Raw genomic sequence first — 25342 nt, forward strand, 5'->3', positions numbered from 1 at the left:
CGGCACCGCCTCTTCCGCCTCTTCCGCCGGCCCACGTAAGTCAGCTGGCATCGCCCCGCCCCTCCGCCGCCGCCCGCCCGCCCGCGCGAGGCCGCCTCAGCCTGGCCTGGGCCTGGAGCGGCGCACGGCGCAGGTCCCTCCCCGCCATGGCCCTGGGAGGCGGCAGCACATGGCGGCAGCAGCGGCCATGAGCGCGCCCGCGGCCCGGCCCGGCCCCCCCTAGAGCCCGCCGCCCCGGCCCCGGCCAGCGCCACGGCCCCGCCGCCCCCGGCCCCGCCGCCCCGCCGCCCCGCGCCCGCCGCCGCCGCCGCCGCCATGGGCGTGCAGGGCTTCCAGGACTACATCGAGAAGCACTGCCCGAGCGCCGTGGTGCCGGTGGAGCTGCAGAAGCTGGCCCGGGGCAGCCTGGTGGGCGGCGGGCGGCAGCGGCCTCCGCACACGCCGCTGCGCCTGCTGGTGGACGCCGACAACTGCCTGCATCGCCTCTACGGCGGCTTCTACACCGACTGGGTGAGCGGCGGCCAGTGGAACCACATGCTCGGCTACCTGGCCGCGCTAGCCAAGGCCTGCTTCGGCGGCAACATCGAGCTCTTCGTCTTCTTCAACGGCGCGCTCGAGAAGGCGCGGCTGCACGAGTGGGTCAAGCGGCAGGGCAACGAGCGCCAGACGGCGCAGCAGATCGTCAGCCATGTCCAGAACAAGGGCACCCCGCCGCCCAAGGTCTGGTTCCTGCCACCCGTCTGCATGGCGCACTGCATCCGCCTGGCGCTCATCCGCTTCCACGTCAAGGTGCGGCCCGCCGGGCGGGCAGGCTGGCCGGGGTCCGCGTGGGCCTGGGGGCCGGGGGCGGGGTTGGAGGCCGGGGCTGGGCTGGGGTCTGCGTGGGCGTGGGGCCGGAGTAGCTGGAATTCAGAGTCAGGGTGGGTCGGGATCTGGAGTCCGAGGTCGGGGTTGGACTGGAGTTTGGGGGACCAGAGAAGGAGCGGGCCAGAGTTCTGGGCCTGAGTCGGGGTCTGGGGTCCGGGCTTGGGCCGGGGTTGGGGTCTGGGGTCCGAGCGGGTCGGGGTCTGGGCTCGGGGCGGGCCGGGGTCTGAAGTTGGAGCTGGGCCGGGTTCGGGGTCTGGGTCCTGGGGACCGCAGGCGCCTCTCCCCTCCTGGTCTGAACTGCTGCAAAATGGACGCGCGGCCTGGAGCCCGGCCGGCGGCTGCGAGTGCCCGGGGTCTGGGGACTTCGGCTGCTCCAGGCCGTTTGAGAACCTTAGGACCAGCGGATAGCTGCAGGCTTGGAGGGTGCAGTGCCACCATCGCTGAGATCCGGAGTATTCCTCCACTCTTTGAAGCAGGTAGATTACTAACCTGAACTTTTATGAGACGCTGGTTTTCCTTTAGCAGGGCTTGAACAGCAACAGGTTTTTTTGGGGAGCAAGTGGGATAGATGGCGACAGGAAGGGGTCTCCAGCCACTGAGGGTGGATGGAAGGTCTGCCTACTGCTGTCACCCCGGCTCAGCTGGGGGCAGTGACCTGGGCAAGGCCTGTGGAGTTAGCCTCCTCTTGAGAACGCAGGGCTGGGTCCAGGTTCCCTGGAAGATGACAGTTTTTAGAGAAATTGTCGGATTTTCGTGTGTGTTAGATTTCAAAGAATCATAAAGTTTGACATGCTGAAATTTTGTCAGTTCTGTGACTTAAGAGTCTACGTGAAAAAGTCTTTGGTTCTGTGTATCTGATGTGAAGAGAGTAGTTCAGAGTCAGGGCAAAGAGAATGTGAATCAGAGTTTACAGGATTTATTTCTCTCTGCACAGTGAGGATTCCACCACTTTGGGCTGTGCACTCAGGTAATCAGAGCTTTGACTGTCCGGCATTCTGCTGGGCTTTTGGCAGAGGTCTCCTCCCTGAACCCAGGCCAAGGAGTGCTTGAGGACCTAGCAGCCACGGCAGAGATAACATGCAAATCAATGACCCTTGACTTGAGTTTTGATTGCTTCCTTTTTCATTGTTCTTTGTTTAAAAGTTTTAGGGGGGCTGTTTTGGTTTTCTGACTTTTGCCACTCTGCTTTCCAACGTGTTTGTCATTCCTTTATTTCTTCTTGAAACTGTGCTTGTTCCCAAAGTTTGTGAAATTCAAACTTCCTGATTGCTCTTGCCTGTGCTGAGATGGTGGTGGTTAAGCCTAAAGTGATAGCGGAAGTCCCACCCCGATCCTGTTGCAATTGGTGACAGGGTTTCTAAGTCTGCGGGTCGAGGCTGCTGGAAGAGCGGCGATTGGTCTGTGAGTATGGCAGAGACCTAGCCTGCGTCCCTGGGGAAGTTCGGCTGAGAGCCAGGGACTGCTGCTGGCATTTTCTGCCCTGGAGCCTGGGCTCTCTGAGAAGTAAGACAGTGCCGACTCCCAGGTGTGATCCACCTCCAGAAGATGCCCTGAGTGTTAACAGTTTTATCTTGTTCAGAGATGGAAACTGCTACTGGGAAGACAATGAGCTTTCTAGTCAAGTGGCTTTCAAAGGAACACTGAATTTTACTTAGGATTAGAGTCAGTGTTTGTACACAGTCGCTGTATCTTTTGAAAGAACTGCTAAATTCTTTTTTAATTGTAAAATTTCTTCATGTTTATCTTTGTGCCCCTGTAAATGTCTCACTTACCTGCTGGGTGCCCAGAATTTTGACTAATGTGTGAGTAAGTGAGTAAGAAACTAGATTTAAGATCATTTCTTCCACTTAGGTTTCTGCACTCAAGATATAATTGAGTCTATAATTATTTTGCTTTAGATAAGCTTTTAACTCCTTATATAGAATCACAATATAGTGTTAATTGTACAGTTTAATATAGTAATGACTCAGTTCCCTGGTGGACACTTAACTGGCAGCCTCACCTTTTTGGAAAATGCCTAAGAAATCTAACTACTAAAAATTTCTCAGCAGCCAAATGAGAGGTCAGGAAGCTTTGGTATAGTGACCCAAAAAGGAAACAAAGAAGCTTTCTGTTTCCTCATTGAAGAATCAACTTCTCTCCCTTGTAGACTGCCCTCTCCTTTTCAGATGTAATTCTGATAAGCTTCGTTATCTATTTCTAAACTTAGCTTGAGAAAAGGGTGCAGAGGAAAGTCTGCCAGGCAGGCGTACCATTAATAGACGGAAGTGACACTTCACAAGGGAGAAGATAGAAAAAGCTATAAAAAACACACATAATTCTGGGGCTTCCTTAGAAAAAAGAAAGCAACCCTATGTACTTCAGTAGCCCCTGAGGGTGGTATGGTTTACTCTCTGAGGATGATTTTGAGCCAGAAAAATTTATGTTCAGCATTCTCTAAGGGAGTGAAGGGAGTGTACTGTTTTTTAAAAAATGCCCATTAAATGGTTACGTGAATTAAAACCATGATGGCATATCACTACATACTTGTTAGAATGGCTAAAATAAATAATTCTGGCAATGCCAAGTGCTGGAGAGAATGCTGAGCAATTGGAATCGTCCCACGTGGCTGGTGGGAATGCAAGATGACACGCCACCCTGAAAAACAGCTCCCTTAGTTTCTTATAAAATGCATTTACCATGTGGTCCAGCAATTGTACTCCTGGGTATTTTCCTAATGAAACTATTATTCACACAAAAACTGAACTTGAATCCTCATAGCAGTTTTATTCATAATAGCCAAAACTGGAAACAACCAAAATATCCTTTAATAGGTGAATAGTTAAGCTATGGTACTGTGCAGTACTACTTAGCAATAAAAAGGGAGAAACTACTGATACACACAACTCGGATGCGTCTTTATAGCTTCATGTTGAGTGAAAGAAGCCAAGCTCAAAAGGTATGGTTCTATTCATATGACATTCTCTTGAAGATAAGGCTGTAGTGATGGGGACCCGAGGAGTGGTTGCCTGAGGGTGTGAATATAAAGGGACAGCAGGAGGGAGCTTTTTGGGGTGATGGAACTGTTCTGTAATCTGACGGTAGTGGTGGTAGCATGTTGTAAAATCATAGGACTATACATCAAAAGTAAATAAAAGTTAATTTTACTGTATGATATTTGTATTTTTTTTAAAGGTTAAATAAAAATTGGCAAAGGAATTGATGCAAACATCTCACTATATATAATGTTGGGCACATGAGGCATTTTTCTTATAAAAATCTACCATCGTATTGGTCGTCTCCAGGGTTCTGTAAACTGGCAGAAAGTCTTAATTTCCTGTCAGCTTTGCTTAGAGAAATCTTTTTTGGCTTAGAAGAGTATGTCTTTGCTAAAGTAATAATTGCATTTCTTTAACCATTAGAAGTTGGCCCACACATCAGCTAATTTTGTTCAGGTCATTAAACTGCCCGGCCTGAACTTGGCTTCTGTTAGTTACTAGGAGCATTTCCTCTTGTGTGCCTTGAGTCATCATAACCTTTGAAACTTGGTGAGGACTGATGTTGATTTAAAAATCTTGGTGGCATTAAATGCCTGGAGCTTTACTAAATGTTTCTGCCTGAAGACGTGTGGTGTTGGTGTACAGGTTTATAATGAAGTCCTTGAAATCTTATCCTGAATTGGTACTCTGGGGTATTTACTGAGATCTTACATAAAGCAGAGCTCATGTTTTAAGTCACTGGAAGAATGTGAGATTAGGCTGTGGCCTGAGATCTTGGGATGATGATCTCTTTCTTTGTATACTTTGTAGGGTGCCAGTCCCATGCTAGGTCATCTCTCACAGAGCTGTCTCATTTAGCCCTCAGTGTTTTGTTAATATGGGAAGAAACGGGATTGCTGATTGAGCAACGTCTGGGGACAAGTAACCAGTAACTTCAAGAGGGAAGTGGTGTGCTGAAGTCAAAGTTCAGTTTCATTGTGCAAGAATGCTGTGGGGTGTGCCTACCTGCAGTTCACTCTCAGGTCAGATCTGATAGCAAACGCCTCTGCTGCTTTTTCCAGGTGGCACAGTTTCTATCCAAGAGACACTGAAAACTAGCAATATACTGTTATACTTAAAGCTCTCTAATTGATCAGGGAATACTTACAATTCAGAATTGACCACATTATAACTCAAACCAGCCATACATTTAAAATACTTATTTTAAAATATTTATTTTCTTCAAGTGTACCAGTTTTGTGACTGCCTTATTTTACTTAGCATAATGTCTTCAAGGTTCGTCCATATTGTAATGTTGTGTCAGAATTTCCTTCCCTTATAAGGCTGAATAATACTGTATCCTGTGGATGGACCACATTTAGTTTATGGATTCTTGGGTTGCTTCCCCCTTTGGCTGTTGTGACTAATGAATAGTGCTGCTGTGAATATGGGTGTACAAAAATCTGTTGGGAGTCCCTGCTTTCAGTTCTTTGGGGTATGTACCCAGGAGTGGAATTGCTGGATCATTTGGCAATTCTATATTTAATTTCTCGAGGAATCACCATACTATTTTCCACAGCAGCTGCCTATGTATATTTTATATTATATATCATATGTTATCAAAATAGTTTTAGTTTTTAACATTAATGTGATCACTACATTATTCAGCAATTTGTTTTTTTCTAAGTATGTAAAAAATCTTTTCATGTCTATACTTACAGTTCTAATTCTTTTTAATGCCTGCATAGTGTATGATTTATCTATCTATCCCCTACAAATGGTATGCACACACAGACTTGATAGATTGAAGAGTGTGCACATTTTAAATGCCTTACAAGACTATAGAGCCAACATTGCCAGACCTTCAGATTTTTCAAGAAAGTCAGAAATCCAGATTTTTATTTGAAATTATACCATTTAAAAAACACCTTTAAGCCAAGGAAAATGGACTCCGGGCTAGATTCAGATCTTGAGCCACCAATTTGTGACTTCAGCACTGATACTTATCAACAATTATCACCCATTTTTTAGGTTTAAAGTTAGACTTACCAAAGCCCATTGCCTCTTCCCTTCAACATTGCATTGTTGAAGCTTTTTTGTTTATCAAAGCACTTCCATTTCCTGGAGTTACTGAAATACGACTTTCCATAAATGCCATAATTCTGTGGACTTTCTCTGTTATATACTCTTCTCATTATTACCCATATTACCTCTTTTGAGGTTAATACTATGCACATATTCTTTCAACATCTGACAGTTTCCAGTGCACGTTTTACTGTTCTCAAAGACTTGAGCAGCTGGTTTTATGTACTTAGAGATTACTTCTCCCATATCCCATTCAACACACAAACTGACTATTCTCCTCTCTAATCTGATCTCAGATTACTCACCTCTAGTGACTATTGTAATTTCACTTTAGCTACCCTAGGGTTTGTTCCCTATAATTAGCAGGAAGAATGATACCACCTTTAAGACTTCAAACTGCATGTCCCCCCTAGAGCCTGACTTCTACTGATATACCCTTCATTCTCCTTTCACTTTCCACAATTGTCTCTTCTCCCAGTCTGTTCTGATTTCACTTTTAGCCCTAACTGGTTTGAGCCTGATGGTCACCTATTTCAGAGTTACACTTACCACCCTAGAGTCATCTTTGGCATTTTTATCATTCCATCCTGCCAGTCCCTGCAATATGACACGTCAGTTCTAGCCCAGCAGTCTCTTACTTACACTTCTGTTTCTCATTTCTAGTATTCCCAACATGTGAACTCACCAAGTTTACCAAAAAGGTCTGGTGGGTTGTGAAACCAAATTATTGGGTGTTTATTAGCATTTAGAAAAATTCACGCAGAATAAAATAGAGTAAAAAGTAGAATGCAAGACATGTATTAAGGGTAAATACCATTATATTAAACTGTGTCTTACTGTGGATAGTAGTCACAATTGCCTCTGGATCTGACCAGGCCCCCATGCCTAGTGTCAACAGTGGAACTCATCTTGCACACAATGTCAGAGCAGCCTGCAGGGTCCTCAGGTGAGTCATTCTCCTGGCAACCACTGTCAACAAAACCATTAATCCAAACTCCTTATTCAGGCTTTTAGACCCTCCTGCAATCTGAATCCATTCTACCTTCCTTCAGTTTCACAATTCTTCTATTATAGTTTTAAAATGCTCCCAAGCAGACTGTTCACTGTTTGCCCAAGAAATGTCCATTTCCCAACTCTACTGATGTCTTCCTCTGTCTACCCCACTTTCGCTTGTCAGAATTTTGGTTCTACCTCAAAGCCCATCTCAACAGCTTTATTATAGCTACCTTCATATGTATCTCCCCCACTAACTCTAAGCTACTTGAGGCCAGGGACTAATTTTACTCCTCCTGTATTTCCTATGTTTAGTATAGTCATTCAACTTTTTAATCATAAATTTACTTTGTTCTATTTATATAGGCAAATTTAATTATTTTCTTTCAACACCTGGATCAATGGCCATTAAGTAAGATTTGTTTTCTTACTTTAAATTTCTTATTCTCTCTTCTCTGGTTTCCAGTGATGATTCATTCTCCCTTTAGCAAACATTGAGTGCCTGTTATTGGCCAGGTGTGGAGGAGTGAATATAGCAGAAAAGAATGGAATCCTTTAAGGAGTTTACTCTAGTGGAAGCAGGGGGCTCGTTTACATCATTTTCCCATGTCACGTTTGGAACTTTCTTTGATGCCATAGGACAATCTGTTTAGTCAGTGAAGAGCAGTAAGTGATTCTCAACAGGGGCTAGAGGGCTGGTGATTTTGGCAAGGTCTAGAGACATTTTTGATTGTCACAGATGAGGGCATACTGGCTGCAGGCATCTAGAGGCAGGGGCCAGGGTTGCTGCTAAACATTCTGCAATGCCCAGGACAGCCCCACAGTAAAGAATTATCCATTTCCAAATATCACCAGTGCCAAGGCTAGGAAATCCTTGTGTGAACAAGTCAAAGAATTCTAAGCTTTGGGCCTTAGTAAAGCCATATAAATGTTTGAAATAGAGATTTCTAAGTATACCAGGGAGAGAAGTAAAAAAAAAAAAAAAAAAAAGAATACAGCTTAGTTTTCTAAATAAGATACATACATACACACACCTTCTCTCTTATATATTTCTAGACCCACATTGCTCTTCATTTTGTTTTATACAATTAGAATTTATACAATGGAAAGAAATTAATTAAAACATACTACACATTCCAGCCTTAGTAAGAAATTGACCATAGGAATAAATAGCATGTAATATGAAGAGGAGTTCCTTTTTTTTTTTAATTGGGATATAGTGGACATACAGCATTATATTAGCTTCAGCTGTACAGCATAATGATTCAATATATGTATATATTGTGAAATGATCACCACATTAAGTCTAGTTAACATCCATCACCATACATAGTTATACTTTTTTTCTTATGAGAATTTTTAAGCTCTCTCTTAGCAACTTTCAAATATACAATACAGTGTTAACTATACTCTCCATGCTGTACATTACATCCACATGACTTATTTATTTTATACAGATGACCCTTGAACAACACGTGTTTGAGCAGTGTGGGTCCACTTATATGTGGATTTTTTTCAATAGTAAATATTACAATCTGTGGTTGGTTGAGTCCATGGATGCAGAACCGTGGATGGAGGACTAACTATAAAGTTATACACAGATTTTTGACTGCGTGGAGGGTTGGTTTGCCTAAACATCTCCCTCCCCATTGTTCAGGGGTCAACTGTAACTGGAAGTTTGTACATTTAGACTTCCTTCACCCATTTTCTCCACCCCCACCCTAAAGAAGCGATACTTTAGAATTTGAAAAATTAGATTTATTTTCCAATGGGTTTATAGACAAAGTTTTATAAATAGAACAGTTAGATGTAAATGAATCAGAGTTCAGATAGTAATATTCTAAAATTCTCCAAATGTCTCTATATAGCTAGAATTGTTTATTTTTTACTTATGTTTATGTTTTCTCTAGCAAGTAAGTCCTATGATGGATGACCACCTCTTAGAACATTATGTTATCCATCTCTTAGAACACTGGCATGTAGTAGGTGTTCAAAATATATTTGAGAAATGGACAAATAAATCAATTCCAGACTCACCAGTTAGTCACCTTGTGCAAGGCAGTGATGGCAGAAAGATGGTAGAAAGTTTGTGTGCAAACCCAGAGTCTAGTCAGTTCCACAGATAAGTAGTCTCAGCTTGGCCACCTGGCACAGAGGCTTTATCTTTGAGTAAGCCCTTTATGCTTGTTAATTTAGGAGCTGTGTTGAAGACATCAAAGGGGTGACTGCTTAGGGAAATGGGCTGCATTTAGCCATCTTTTTTTTCTCCCTTGTTATACGTGGCTCTATCAAACATTGTTTCTCGGCATTTTAGGGCCAGTATAGAGTTGAACTTGGCACACTGATTTATCTGCAAAGGTGATGGTAAATCTACAGTAATTAAGGATCTGTGATCTAGAAATGTGATTCTTTTTTACCCTGGTTACTTGGTATTTCCCGCTTGTCTCTAGAATAAATTTATTTCTTTGGAAAAACTGAAGCTACCCTGTTGGTATTTTGCCAATTAGTGTAGGAAAATATACTGGAAGGAGTATTACTGGAGGGTTGAGTTTTCATAGGTCTGGAGTGTATTGTTCATCTTCATGAGCCGGAGTGCCAGCCAGTCCAGACTGGGAGGGCCTCCCTGGACTGCTTGGATGAGCACAGGCACCATGGTTTTTCAACCTCCTGTACCTATGTGAGCCATTAAAGAGGTCAGTAAAGAGTTTGCACGTGTCACCATTTTGAAATAAGTTGCATCAATCTGAGATTCATTTTTCTAAATTCCAAAAGTTAAATTTTGATGTATTTTGGAACTGGAGTTTTAAGAAGAATACTATTGCTAGGAGTTAGCTGAATCATTAGGAGATTAATATAGTGGGCTGAATAGACACTGAATACAAATAACGTTGGTGTTTCAACACTCCTTTTTTTTTTTAAATTAATTTTTATTGGAGTATAGTTGCTTTACAATGTTGTGTTAGCCTCCACTGCACAACAAAATGAATCAGCCAAACACATACAGATATCCCCTCCCTTTTGGACTTCCCTCCCATTTAGGTTACCACTGTGCAGTAGGTGAGTTCCCTGTGCTATATAGCATGTTCCTATCAGTTGTCCATTTTATCCATAGTATCAATAATGTGTATGTGTCAGTCCCAGTCTCCCAGTTCCTCCCACCCCACCCCTTTCCCCCTTGGTTCAACATTCCTTTTATTATTTTATTTTAAAAATGTATGAAGTTTAACTTGCATTTCTTTTAGGACATTCACTCTCTTATTTAATTTTTTAACAGAGAAAGGAAACAGTTTTATTATTGAATAAGCATTGAAACAGATTGCAGTTGCATCACAGGCAACCTGCTAAAGAGATTGCAGAGAAGAAATCTCACCCTTTTATGTAGGCTGGCAAATATAATACATTACATATATGCTAATGTCATTATCCAAAGGAAAAATAAAACTTCTTTTTTGACAAGGAGGAAGTTATATCTTGGAGCTAAGTGCCTAGGATTTCTGAGAAAACAGGGAGACGGGGTGCCACCCTCTTATTATTATTATAATTTTTATCTTTATTTTTGTAATTGTAAACTATATATAACAAAAGTTTTACCATTTTAACCATTTCTTATTTTTATTTTTGTATTAATTTATTTTATTTTTGGCTGCATTGGGTCTTCATTGCTGCACATGGGCTTTCTCTAGTTGCGGCTAGCGGGGGCTGCTCTTCGTTGCATTGCGCAGGCTTCTCACTGTGGTGGCTTCTCTTGTTGCAGAGCACGGGCTCTAGGTGCGCAGGCTTCAGTAGTTGTGGCGGGTGGGCATAGCAGTTGTGGCTTGCAGGCTCTAGAGCACAGGCTCAGTAGTTGTGCACGGACTTAGTTGCTCCGCAGCTAAGCATGTGGGATCTTCCCAGGCCAGGGCTCGAACCCGTGTCCCCTGCATTGGCAGGCGGATTCTTGACCACTGCGCCACCAGGGAAGCCCGCCCATTTTAACCATTTTTAAGTGGAATTAAGTTCAGTGGAATTAAGTACAATCTTCCCTCAGGTATATGTAGGGGACTGATTCCAGGAGCCCCCTCAGATACCAAAATCCAAGGATGCTCAAGTCCCTGATGTAAAATGGTGTAGTACAGTGAGTCCAGTCGGCCCTCCGTATCAGCGGATGCGAAACCGCATTCACACTGCTGTGCAGACATCACTACCATCAATCTCCAGAACTTTCTCATCTTCCCAAAGTGAAACTGTCCTCATTGAGCACTAACTCCCCATTCCTCTCTGCCAGCCTGTGGCAGCCACCATTTTACTTTCTTGTCTCTATGAATCTGACTACTTAAGGCACCTCATATGGATGGAATCACACAGAATTTATCTTTTTGTAACTGGTTTATTTCACTGAGCATAATGTCCTCGAGGTTCATCCGTGTTGTAGCATGTATCAGAATTTCCTTCCTTTTCGAGGCTGCATAATAATCTTTTGTGTGGATAGAACACATTTTGCTTATCTGTTCATCTGTCAGTGGACTCTTAGGTTGCTTCTACCTTTTGGCTATTGTGAATAATATTGCTATGAAAACGGGGGTGCAAATATCTGTCTGAATCCTTGCGTTCAGTTCTTTTGAGTATATGCCCAGAAATGGAATTGCAGGATCATATGGTGATTTTATATTTTGAGAACTGTTATACCATTTTCCACAGCAACGGCACCATTTTACATTCCTACCAGCAATATGTGAGGGTTCCAATTTTTCCACATCCTCGCCAACACTTGCTTATTTCTGTTTTTTTTTTTAGTAGCCATCTTAATTGGTGTGAAATGGTATCTCGTGGTTTTGATTTACATTTGCCTATGATTAATGAAGTTGAGAATCTTTTCATGTGCCACTCCCTTATTTTAAAAGAAATTGTTTTTCCTTGCTTTTAAGACTACTGCAACCAATTCTTATAGAATAACCAAGAGCTATATAAGGTAAGACGTTTATTCAGCCATGATTACAGATTTCCTGAGGAGAAGAGATTTACTTTTAGAGACATTGCTAATGTATGTCATGACACTAAAATTGCTTTTTTAAAGTAAACAACAACAATAAAAATCTTCTACCAAGTTAGCGTTGACTTTCATGTTCTCACTCTTCAGCTCGACTTGAGTAGGGAGTAAGTAGCCTGAGTAAGTTTTACCCACCTCACACATAGTGTCTAGAATTCTGCTGGATAAAGGTCAGAGCCTGATTTTTTTTTTTTTTTTTTAACAAAAGAATTTAGGTTGACTTATCCTCTTACGTTCAGGTTAACTTACATCTTTTAAGGCTGGTAGCTGGTTGAAGGACGTGTCACATTATTCCCTGAGCTTCTGTAAAATTATTCTAAAGAAAAACCACATATGATATTTTTATCTGTGTGTCAGAAAATCTCTTTATGACAACTCATAGTGTTTCAGATCCTGCATGTAAAGTATGAAGAAGCAGATCCTTTCTCACATAGCTTACTTAAAAATAAATAGTACCTGACATTTATCAAGTGCTTATTATTTATGAATGATTCTGAGCTGTTTACGTGTAGTAACTCATTTAATCATCACAGCTACCCTATGAGGTGGGAGAGTACTATTATTTTTGCAGATGAAGAAATGGAAGTACAGAAAGTATTAAAGTAGGCAGTGGAGTTCACTTGGTGCCAGAGACACAAAACCTCACTGTACAAGTGCTTCTTCACTGGAGATTAGGAGTAAGTAACGGTGTTACATTTTCATTCTTGTGGGACTTTCCGCATAGCTGCTTTCAGCATTAATAAATAATTACATTCACAAAGTAAGCTTGAGAATTTTTTAGTCATTATTCTTTGTAAAAAATACTGAATTTTGATGTATCTGCCTTTTTAATGATGAAACTTAAAACTATTGAGATAAAAAGATTTAACTAGGATTCTGTGGCAAATATATAGTTGTATAAAATTATCCCTAGCTAAATACAAAATACTTCATTGGGACCAAAAATGGGGCGTTTTGCCAGCTACTGAAGATCTTCAACACTGATTGCATACACCACGTTTCTTGGTGACGGATGGGTGGAGAGGTGAGGCGAGGTGTTTGGTGGTTCCCAGCCTGGTTGTGGCTACCAAAGCACGTATCAAGTGGGCTTCCCTCTTGGCGCAGTGGTTAAGAATCTGCCTGCCATTCAAGGGACACAGGTTCGAGCCCTGGCCCGGGAAGATCCCACATGCCGCGGAGCAACTAAGCCCGTGCACCACAACTACTGAGCCTGAGCTCTAGAGCCCGCAAGCCACAACAACTGAGCCCACGTGCCACAACTACTGAAGCCTGCACGCCTAGAGCCTGTGCTCCGCAAAAAGAGAAGCCACAGCAATGAGAAGCCCGTGCACCACAACAAAGAGTAGCCCCTGCTCACCTCAACTAGAGAAAGCCCGCGCACAGCAACGAAGACTCAACACAGCCAAAAATAAAAAAATAAAATAAATAAATTTATATATAAAAAAAAATAGTAAACGACGAATGCTCTGTGCACTGTACACAGGAGCTCTGTGGTTTCACTCCCTTGATCTGAAGTCGCATTTTGATGCAGTGGGGATGGCAGCCATGGCAAAAATCCGTCAAGGCCTGGTGCCTTTAAGGTGGTAGGCGGTCTGGTTACTAGCCTGGTGTTTTCTGTGAGGAGGCTATGCATAATTCCAAGTCTGGCTCACTCTCATAGGAGGCCTTCACCCTTTCTTTATCACCTGTGAGTAGGTAGGTCTCAGCTTAATTTTTTAGCTTGCTTTATACTCTTTGGGAGTTCAAATTGAAATAATCTTCCCAACATTATATTTCATAGTTTTTACTCATTTCTAAAATAAGAATTAAGAACTAGACATACCATTTTCATTAAGCATAATGTGCCCAGTCTGAGCCAGGAGCTGGAAGGCCAGGGAATTGGAGAAACAGAACACGGGGAATAGGGTGAGTAGAAGAGATGGCAAACAGGAGTGAAAGGCATTCAGACCGGAAGAAAGACACACTCAAAGGAGAAAGAACAGCGATACCCTGTTAGACCCTGATTCCTAGAAGCTTAACCTCTGGGATTTAATTTTTATTTTTAATTAAATAACTACCTCTCAGGTTCTGTTTTGATGCAATCCAGGTGTTTTCCTATCCCCACCCAAACCTTGCATCGAGTCTCCTTTGCACCGCATCCAATTCTCTGCCCCTGACTCTTTACCAGGCTCTTTGACATAAGTCTTGAGGAATTGTTCAGTGGGCCTCTTACAAGTATTCTTGGTTGTTGGACTTTATTCTTTCATTCATAGGTTTATGCCATCTGTGGTGGGCTTTCCTACTTCCCTTAGTTGGACTGCCTGGGGAGAGTTGTGTTTTCACATGATAGACTCTTGGAGACTTTGCCTGTCAGGCCTTTCAGTGCTTTGTTCACATGATGAAATAGCTTAAAACAGTCTCTCAGTTAGTGTCTTGTAGACCAGGGGTCCCCAGCCCCTGGGGTACGGACTGGTACCGGTCCATGGCCTGTTAGGAGCCAGGCCGCACAGCAGGAGGTGAGCAGCGGAGGAGTGAGCAGAAGCTTCATCTGTATTTACAGCTGCTCTCCATGGCTCGCATTACTGCCTGAGCTCTGCCTCCTGTGAGATCACCTGCGGCATTAGATTCTTATAGGAGTGCGAACCCTGCTGTGAACTGCACATGTGAGGGATGTAGGTTGTGCGCTGCTTATGAGAATCTAGTGCCTGATGATCTGAGGTGGAGCTGAGGCAGTGACGCTAGCACTGGGGAGTGGCTGCAAATACAGATTATCATTAGCAGAGAGGTTTGACTGCACAGAGACCATAAAAAATCAATTGCTTGCAGACTCATATCAAAACTCTATCAGTAAAGGAAGCTCAGGGCTCCCACTGATTCTGCATTATGGTGAGTTGTATAATTATTTCATTATATATTACAATGTAATAATAATAGAAATCAAGTGCACAATAAATGTAATGCACTTGAATCATTCCGAAACCATTCCTTCCCCCACCCCCACCGCCGCCTCCAGTCCGTGGAAAAATTGTCTTTCAGGAAACTGGTCCCTGGTGCCAAAAAGGTTGGGGACCGCTGTTGTAGACTATTGTGTTTTTTTTTTTTTTCTTTTTAAAATAAACTTCTTACTTGGGAATAATTTGGGGTTTATAGAAAAGTTGCAAAAATGGTACAGAGAGTTCCTGAATATCCTTCACTCAGCTTTCATGCGTCTTAGCATCCTATGAGCTAGTACAACTGTTACAACTGAGAAATTAGCATTGGTACAGTACCATTAACTGCATTATGTATTTCATTCAGATTTTTTCCATTTTCCACCTGTATCCTTTTTGGGTTCCCTGTTGCCTTTAGGCGTCTTGTCTACTTAGTGATCTCTGATCTGGGACAGCTTCTCAGCCTCTGCTTGTCTCTGTGGTGACTCGACACTTTTGGAGAACTGATCAAGCATTTTGTAGGTTGGCCTCCAATTTGGGCTGTCTGATATTTTCTTGTGATTTGAGGAGAACGCTGCAGAGGTGCAGTGCCCTCCTTCCGTATATCTACTGGGCGTCTGCTCAGTGTCATGCCTTTTAGTGGAGAATGGTATTTAGAAACCATATCGGGGTACAGATGTTCTTTCTCCGGGGATGTTGCTGCTTCTAGGTTCTCTGCTGACTCCTGGGAGATGTATGTGTGTGTTTATAGACTAATCCACGTGCACACACTTACCGCTAATGATTTCTGTGCCTGTCTGTCTGTGTTGTCATCTACTTGTGGGTTCTTACGGACATCTCCATGGCTAACCCAACACCACAGGGTCATGCTAGCCTCCTCCCTTTGCACATTTGTAAGCTCGTTCTCTGATAAGGAGACACTGAGGTCATCTACCATCCATTTACCCCAACCTTAACAGATGTGAAAGTGATTTCAGAGTTGTTCATTGGCACCCCTGTGACAGACAGTTTATAATACAATTCGATACATTTGTCAGTTTGCATTCTGACCTAGCATCCCTGACTGCTGGCTGATTTTTTTTTTTAAGTTGTGTATATTAAAGTTTATTCTTTGTATGATATGTACAATGATGTGAGCTTGTACAAATGCATAGAGTCATGTATCCATCACCCAGACTCTTTCATTTAGGTGTTTTGTGGGGTTTTTATTTCCCTAACCGAGTAACTGCTACACCACACTTCCACTGTTCACTTGTTGGAAAGGATTGCATCTCTGTTACCTTGTGGTTTTTAATGCCATGTAGCCTTCCTCAGATAAAGGCAAAATGGATTTTAACCAGTGGGGAAGAATACTAGAATTTCAGAAGTTGAAAGAACCTTAAAGATTCATTAATTTTACATTCCTAGCTAGGCAGGTTGGACATCAAGCCAGAACTCGTACCTGTACATTTTGGTTCTCCTCCCCATCCATATCACTCAGGGTACCTGAGATAGGAAAGGTGAGCACGACAAAGGGCACAGATTGCTCCACCTTGCTTTATTATTATTATTATTCTTTATTGAAGTATAGTTGATTGAACTAACACAATGTTAGTTTCTGGTGTACAGCAAAGTGATTCAGTTATACACCTTGCTTTAGATTTGAAGTCTGTGCTTACTTAAGGGCAGGATTCCTTTATCTTTTGTTTTAGGAGATTAATTCTAGCAGACAGCTATTTGTTTAATGTTAGGTGTGCTTTGGGGGAGGATTAAGATATTATTAACATTTGCAAATTAGTCTTGTAGTGAATTATTAATAGTTCATTCACTTTGCTTATTAATGCCAGGCTGAAACCAAGTGTTCTGAATGAACGAAGAATTGTGTTTGGGGAAGGGTCAGTGGAAGGAGGTGACTGTGGAAAGCGCTACATTCCACTCTCCAGAGATAGATGAAACTGCTCTATAAGGCTCTACTGGCTGTTGGTTTCTACTGTTTAGAGTTTATAGTAATCTTTATAGATAATTTAAAGACTGTTTGGGGCCCCTGAACTGGGACCCCCCAGAGTTTTTCATTTCATAAATAGTCTTTACTGTGTGCCAGGCACCAAGCTAGACCCTTGATATGTAGATGAGCGAATTGCGTGCCTTGTCTGGCAGGAGATGGATGTGAAAGGAGGAGTATTTGCCCCCAGTGCGGTGGCATAGAGGTGGCCATTGTGGGCGTGGCTTATATGAGGGCTGTTTCAACTTTTTATTAGATTTTTTTCTTTTAAAAAAGTTTTTTTTCTACCATAATTCAAAAAGAGTCATGTACCACAAAGTTCATTGAAGCAATATTTACAATAGCCAGGACATGGAAGCAACCTAAGTGTCCATCGACAGATGAATGGATAAAGAAGATGTGGCACATATATACAATGGAATATTACTCAGCCATAAAAAGAAACGAAATTGAGTTATTTGTAGTGAGGTGGATGGACCTAGAGACTGTCATACAGAGTGAAGTAAGTCAGAAAGAGAAAAGCAAATACCGTATGCTAACACATATATGGAATCTTAAAAAAAAAAAATGGTTCTGAAGAACCTAATGACAGGACAGGAATAAAGATGCAGACGTAGAGAATGGACTTGAGGACACGGGGAGGGGGAAGGGTAAGCTGGGACGAAGTGAGAGACTGGCATGGACATATATACACTACCAAATGTAAAATAGATAGCTAGTGGGAAGCAGCCGCATAGCACAGGGAGATCAGCTCGGTGCTTTGTGACCACCTAGAGGAGTGGGATAGGGAGGGTGGGAGGGAGACACAAGAGGGAGGAGATATGGGGATATATGTATATGTATAGCTGATTCACTTTGTTATAAAGCAGAAACTAACACCATTGTAAAGCAATTATACTCCAATAAAGATGTTAAAAAAATAATAAAATAAAGTTTTTTCTTTCTTTTTTTTTTTTTTAAGCATAATTGTGCCACCCTGCACAACTGTGTTAGTTTTTGCTTACTCCCTTTCAGTCTTTTCCCACAGGTGCAGTTTTATGTGGTTGTATGTAGCGGATATTGTATTCTGAAATGGTTTTGTTTAATATTTTGTCCTAAGCTTTTCTCAAGTTTCTCCACAACACTGTGTAGTTGCTGTGTTTACCCAGCTCCTTAATGTTAACTTATTTTTCCCATAGAAGGCTACCCTCACCCTTTTTATGCTCCCAACGTTTTTTATCAGATACGTTGGTTTCTTAGGCTCTATTTCCTGGCGTAAGATTGCTCCAGAGTCAAAGAGTATGAGTGCTTTACAGCTCTGGAAATATATTGCCTGTTGTTTTACAATGCCAGCAGCCTTCCTTGAAAACCTGCCAGATTAGATCTGTCCCTGCCTACTCTGACTCCATCACCTACTGCTTTCCCCTGGGTCTCTGGGATGAGGCTGCGGACACCACACTCAGCTCTGAGTCAGTACACCTGCTGTTCCCCTGCTTGAACACCCCACTGAGTAACCACACAGGGCTACCTCCTTCTTTCCCCTCCAAGGGTTGTTGTGAGGGTAATGAGGTAATATGTTGTGAGGCATGCAGAGAGTGGGTGCTCAGGGAGGATGAGTCTCTGAACCGCTCTTGTCCTGGAGCTGGGCAGAGCTAGGTTCTGAACTGCTGGCAGCCTCAGTGTCCTGGAAGAATAGGTTAATAAACTCTCTTGCAAAATATAGCTTGTACTGTACTCAACTCATACATTTAATTTTGCCCCATCTCCTCTACAGGATATCTGGCTCTATGAAGCAAGCAGCCATGCTGCCTTTTCTAGAACTCCTCCGAGGGGACTGGAGCGAGGGGGTGGTAACTCACAACCTCTCTTCATTTCAGGGCCTCTTAGGATGATTATGCAGACTTTAATATTAAAGATGTCTGGAAAACAGGAACTGCTGGTGATTTTTAAATGCCTTAAGACATTGCTGTAAATATAAAGTTCTGTGTAATAAAATGATTTGAGGTAGAGGGTATGGACTTGGAGATTATCATTTCTAGATGAAGCTGGGCTAATTAAAAAAAATTTTAACTGTCGTTTTCTATTTTAGTGAAAGTACTCTATTTTTAGATTGAGATAAAACAGCATCATCCTATTCTAAGACAGAACAGTAAGTTGTTATTGTTTTCTTTGTAACACAAAATATTTTTATCAAAATACTTATCAAGAGAATGCAAAAAATTATTTTTCCTTTAAATATGCATCTTTAAAAGGACTGCTTTGCCGCTGAATTTTCATTATAACTAACTTTCTAACAAAATTTGGTGAAAGTCAGTGAGAGATGAGAGTAACTCTACAATGATGTCCATCTAGTAGGTGACCATTGAACACTTGAACTTAATTTTTAATGTATTTTTAATTTTAATTCAATATAGCCACAAATCAGGCAGTGTAGTTCTAGAAATTTATGTTTAAGGGCACTTGTTTTTAACCTTTAGGGCTCTATGGAGAGTTAATTTTCCACAGCTCAATCACTCAATTAAGTTTAAAATTCTGTTTTCTAAAATACCTTTATCCATTGTAGGGGGAAAAAAAAACCTGCCAAATTTTAGTTGGATAAATGAGTGTGGGTAACAGCAGGAGAGGAATTGTCTTTGACTTTATATATATAATTTTAGGAAAATGTTTTTCAATGCCCTTTGGTATGTTTTTTGGAATAGAGAAATTCCGGGGGCTTTTTGCTTTCCTGTGGGCGTTGCTTCTCTGCCCTCTTTAGTATGTGACAGACACCTTAGATGGGGTTGACCTTTCACAATGGGAGAGCCAGTAGAAGTAAAGAAGCTTCAGCTTGTAGTTTTCATCACTAAAAAGGCAGTAAATTTAGACCTAGCCTTCACAGTTGTCCTGAACCTGGTGCCACACCACCAGGCATGGTCCTTTGCACAGAATAAACACGTGACAATTATTTGGTGGTAAACATGTTCATTCTTATTATTACCCATATGCTGAATACTTCAGGGTCTATAGTAACTAGTAGGTCGGTGATGGATAATACTTGGCTTTTTTTTTTTTTTTTAATCCTTCTGGTTATTTCACCTATTTGCTTTGATTTACTTTGAAGAAATTATTTTGTTTTCACTGAGTGGCTGGCTTCTCTCTGTCTCCTTCCTTTACACTTCTTTATTTTCCTCTTCTGTCTCTTTTTTCCCCGTCTGTCTCTTTTCCTTCAAAATACTGTCACAGGGGCCACCTGGCATTGTGTATTTTTAAGCAGGGTGATCTTTGAACTTGATAAGAAATTGAAAGTTAATTTGCAGTCTGGATGGGATCATAAGTTACTGACCAGGAGATTATTTCCCACTGAAATTTCTTATTTGAGCAACGTGCTGCCTACTTTATTATTGTCAGTTTTGACTGTTTGGCTCTCTTGCATATCTTCCATATCTGGAATTTACAGGTTCTGTACAGATATGTCTGTGTATTGAGCACATGCTGCAGTGGTGCCTGGCCTCTGACGAAGTGGTCTTCTCACTTGCACAGGTTGCGCAGAGCATCGAGGATCATCATCAAGAAGTGATCGGTTTCTGCAGAGAAAACGGCTTCCACGGCTTAGTTGCATACGACTCTGATTATGCCCTGTGCAACATCCCCTACTATTTCAGTGCCCATGCCCTAAAACTGAGCCGGAATGGGAAAAGTCTCACCACAAGCCAATATCTGATGCACGAGGTTGCCAAGCAGCTGGACCTGAACCCAAACCGCTTCCCTATCTTTGCTGCTCTGTTAGGTAGGTGGGCAGTGTGAAAATTCATTTTATAAAGGAGTTCTATACTCGAAACATACTGTTGTTGTTTTTTTTAAATTTCAATGCTAGAATGTTTTGGATAGTATCGCACTTTAATTTAAAAGAACCAGGGAATGGGCTGGGCTTCTCCTCAGTAACATTCTTTACTCATTATTTTTTGGTGTCACTGAAAATGTGCTTCATTTGTTCTTAAGTGTTTGTTTATGTATTGTTCCATCTAGGCCGATAAACTAATTTTGTGAAAAAAAATGCCCTTAAAGTTTGGGGAAAATAACATTTAAAAATCACAAATGTTAACACAGTCTCACTTATGAAAATTAAACATTTAAACCTTTGGCACAAATTATGTTTGTTATAGAAGAAAATATGCTGTGAAGTTACCACTGTCATGTTTTCCCCTCACTTTCAGGATTCTCACTACTTTAAAAGGGAAAAAAAAAAAAAAAAAATTACGTTACCCTGTTTCCAATGCCTGCGTCTTAAGTAAATGTATAAATGTCTTTAAAAACTCCCTTGGAGGAATTCCTTATGCTGAATACCTAGAAAGGATGAAATCTGGTTTCAACTAAGATTTTATATATTAATTTCTTTCTCTTAAAAATAACTTGGCAATAAGTAATATATTTATTTATCACTTTATGTCTGTAGTTTATAGTTATTTCTTTCTTTTCTGTCCACTTCCCTTTCTTGTGCTTGGAATGTACACGTTTCTAGCTACTTGAATATCCGGCTCTAGTTTGCTCAGAGTTTGTAAAAATTATGTCCACAGTATAAGTAAATGTGTTCTGAGCAAAGCCCTCCTGTGAGTAAAATCCATGAATTTCAGTGATGGGATTGAGGGCTGTTTGGGGACACACAGGCCCTTTTTGAAAGATATGTGGTCTCCAGAAAAGTGCGATCTTATTGTACTCTCTCAATTTCTATTCTGTAGTGCTTAGCAGTGCTGATCTGGTCATGTTTAAGAGGGGGATTATATTGTAGGTTATTTTTAGAAATTCCTAATTATCAGATTTTTTATAAACATTCCAAAATAGTTTTATACAACTAGAAATTATAGTGAGAGAGCCATAATTTTTCATATATTATTTGGTGATAACATTTCAAATTGTATAACTACAAATCAGTCAAAAAATTTCTGATTTTACAAGTTGTCTTTATTTGGATCTAATCTCAAGTACATGTCTTTAAGTTAGTACTTGGCTATTTTCTGTCCATTTTCTTGGTGAACTCTTGGGACTTGGGATTTGGAGGATTAAAACCTAATTTCTAAATATATGTAGTACTTTCATATTTTCAGACATTAAAATATAAAAGGATATTTCCTCAAATGTTAAAAAGTGATGGAGTGGATGGGCACATTATGAAAGTTTCATATTTACTTAAATGTTACCACAATTGACTTTAAATGAATGGGAAAATTGTATGCTTTTAGAATATGGATGCCTTAACTAATTTGGGAAGGATATTTGTTTATCTTATTTAAGGAAACATTGAATAAATTTCTTGGGAGATAATGCCAACTAATACTTTTCTAGCTAACTTATTTTGTGAAATAGTAAAAGAAATGAAAAACAGTAGTAACATTGTGAATAATTTAGTAATAAGTTAAGGCTTGGAATTTCTTCAGAAAATTTAGGCAAGTTATAGATAAACGCTTAATTGGGTGAGCATTTTTAGTTTAGATTTTGTGTAAAAGTTTCAACGTCCTCAAATGAGAAAGATTATTTTTCCTTTTTTTAATACAAAGTATAATTTCTCCTTTTTGTAATAGAAAGTATAGCTATATAAGATGTTTTGTTTTAGAAAGGTTGAGTGAAATACTCATTTAAGTATTTGACCCAAGTTTTAACAGACTATTCTTTTTTTTTTTTAACATCTTTATTGGAGTATAATTGCTTTACAATGTTGTGTTAGTTTCTGCTTTATAACAAAGTGAATCAGCTATACATATATCCCCATATCTCCTCCCTCTTGCGTCTCCTTCCCACCCTCCCTATTCCCACTCCTCTAAGTGGTCATGAAGCACTGAGCTGATCTCCTTGTGCTATGTGGCTGCTTCCCACTAGCTATCTGTTTTACATTTGGTAGTGTATATATGTCCAGGCCACTCTCTGTTTGTCCCAGCTTACCCTTCCCCCTCCCTGTGTCCTCAAGTCCATTCTCTACATCTGCGTCTTTATTCCTGTCCTGCCCCTAGGTTCTTCATAACCTTTTTTTTTTTAGATTCCATATATATGTGTTAGCATATGGTATTTAACAGACTATTCTTGATGTTGGAATTGGCTTAATATCTTTTCAGATAGAAGCTTCAAAAACAAATCTCAGATACTTAATACTTCACAGTAAAGTTCTATACATTCCATGAGCTGAGGAAAGCAGTACAAAACTCGGTAACTGGACAGTTAGGACTTACCTTTGCTCTTCTGGACATAATGACAGTTCGGTACATCTGTATCATATATTTGTGTGTTTAGAGTATTATGATTAGCAATGCTGCAAATGAACTCACCTTGTTTTGTTTTCTGTTAGCAGCTGATTAATGAATCTGCTTAGTGTGGAGGTGACTAAATCATAATATAAAAATTACAGAATTATTTAGGAAATTACTGCTTTTAAATTGTATCAAGACCACTAACAAACCAAAGATGTTAGTATATCAGGCATCCAAGCACTACACTGAAGGGAGAATGTTCCCCGCAAAATGTAGTTTCTCAGCTGAATACAGTTCTTATTTGTGACACAGCCCTGGTGATAGTGCGTAGAGCTGATTGGCACTTCTTGATGGCACTTGTTGTAGTCTGTGCTTTGTACATCTATTTGTGGGTGGTGCTGGAAGTTATGGGAGGAGGGTGTTGATCCGTGTCACAGGCAGCAAACGTTGTCACTTAACCTCCCTTAGATTTTATAACTATAGATTCTGCCTCTGCCGTTGAACCTACTTCACAGAATGCAGTTTGAACTATAGTCTCTCATAAACACATGAAAACTTGTTTCAAATTGACATTTGGCATCTGGCATTATCAGACTGACCTTAATACTGTGCTGGGGAATTACTTAGGTTTTTATGCAGTTTATTCAGTTTGAATGCTGTTGAGCCTCTACTGGAAATTCACGTTGTACTTGAGGCAGCTGCAAGAAGTCTGCCTGCTGTATGTTGCTTTGTATTAGAAGATGAGGAAATATTCTCAATTTCTGTGTGGAAGTTTTATGTGGCGTATCAAATGAGGTGGTCCTATGAAGTCATATTGCAAAGTCTGAAACTAACAAAGATAATCTACAAATTATAACATGCAATGATACTGAGTTTCCCCTGTGTCACTCATGATGATGGCTTTTATGGTATCCCTGTTTGTATTCCAGGAAATCACATTCTGCCTGATGAAGATCTGGCTTCCTTTCATTGGAGTTTACTTGGTCCAGAACATCCACTAGCCTCACTTAAGGTACAGATTCATTTCATTTCCAACATTTGTTGATTTTGCTATTACTTTCATAATATAAATAATGTTTCTTTATTGTAGAAGGAAATATACCACAAAATTAGCAATATTCTGCTTCCCCCTAACTTCAGAATCTGTGTTGCCTTAAAAAACAAACAACCTGTCTTATCTTGTTCCCAGCACCTATATTTTAGGGAAATATATAAATGTCCTTAAAAATTCCCTTAGAGGAATTCTTCATGCCGTATACCTAGATAGGTGGAAATTTTTTAGCTAAAGTTTTTATGTATTAATTTTCTTACCTACAAGTATTAATTTTTTTCAGTAGATAATACCATCTTCTGTTACTCAGATCAACATCTTAGCATAGTTTGATAAATTTCATAATTTTCTTACTAATTTTTCAATATTGTAAAAATCGATTTACAGTTTTAATGCTATTTGAATGATGGAGGAGACCCAAGTTCATTAGAGAAGTGGTCCATTTGTACTATTTTGTTAATATTTATTTTCTTATTTTTCTCCCCTTCCTGTTTGTGAAAGTAATGGACATCCAAGAAGACTCACTTAACTGATTTTCTAGAGTGGGAAGGTTTACGGTTTGATGTGAACATAGTAGTGAAATTGGTATGAGCCACTAGGGAACTTGGAGTTGTACTTGTGAGTGGCTTCCTGTGATTTTCCGTATTCCCTTTGCTGGGTAAAGTGGCTCTGGTGTTCTCTGCTATTTAGTGTTGTGATCATAACTGCCACTTGTTAGGTGGGGAGCTGGGAAGTCGGGACCTACACTGGCTGGCAGCCTGGGCCTCAGTTCCTCATAGTAATAGGGAGGTTGCATGGAATGGTTTCTGAATGCACTTTTTCCTGTTGTCAGAATTGCCCTCCAAATTGGAGTTTTTGTGTTTTAGCTTATAGTGAGCTTTTGTGATACTTGCAAGTTCAAGCGGCATTCCTTTCCTGCCTCTTTCATCTTGTTTCTTGCTGCCTAGAATCCCCTTTCTTTTCCATTTCTTATTGATGAGTCCTGATGTTTTCCTTTTTATCATAACAGTTCTTTGTATGGGGCTTTAAAACTTCTGTTCAAAAGTCAGTTTTTCTCCTCTTGTTAGAAATTACTTGTTTTCTTTTGCTTTTTTGTCCTTGAAGGGGAACAGCTTTCTATTTGCTATTGGCCAGAGTGTTCTTCATATGTATTTTCATTTACAGAGTGCTACAATTTGTAATCTTGATTCCAAGCTCCTGGTGATACCATTATTGAACTGCAGAATAGGAAAAGTATAGTCCGAAATCAGGTGGACTCAGAAGAAGTATTGTGCTCATT

General features: G+C 40.7%; 1 protein-coding gene across 2 annotated transcripts in view; it reads left to right on the plus strand.

Moving 5' to 3' along the window:
* Positions 1-280: 280 nt before the first annotated feature.
* FAM120A (family with sequence similarity 120 member A) overlaps positions 281-25342 on the plus strand; it is a 103303-nt gene continuing 78241 nt past the window's right edge. For both annotated transcript variants that reach the window (XM_059927063.1, XM_059927064.1), the window contains exons 1-3: positions 281-789; positions 20317-20563; positions 23942-24024. In XM_059927063.1, coding sequence (XP_059783046.1) covers positions 316-789; positions 20317-20563; positions 23942-24024 — 804 coding nt within the window. In that variant the 5' untranslated portion in view covers positions 281-315. The remainder of the gene's footprint in view (positions 790-20316; positions 20564-23941; positions 24025-25342) is intronic.

This window comes from Balaenoptera ricei, chromosome 6 (genome assembly GCF_028023285.1).
Source record: "Balaenoptera ricei isolate mBalRic1 chromosome 6, mBalRic1.hap2, whole genome shotgun sequence".
Classification (NCBI taxonomy): domain Eukaryota; kingdom Metazoa; phylum Chordata; class Mammalia; order Artiodactyla; family Balaenopteridae; genus Balaenoptera; species Balaenoptera ricei.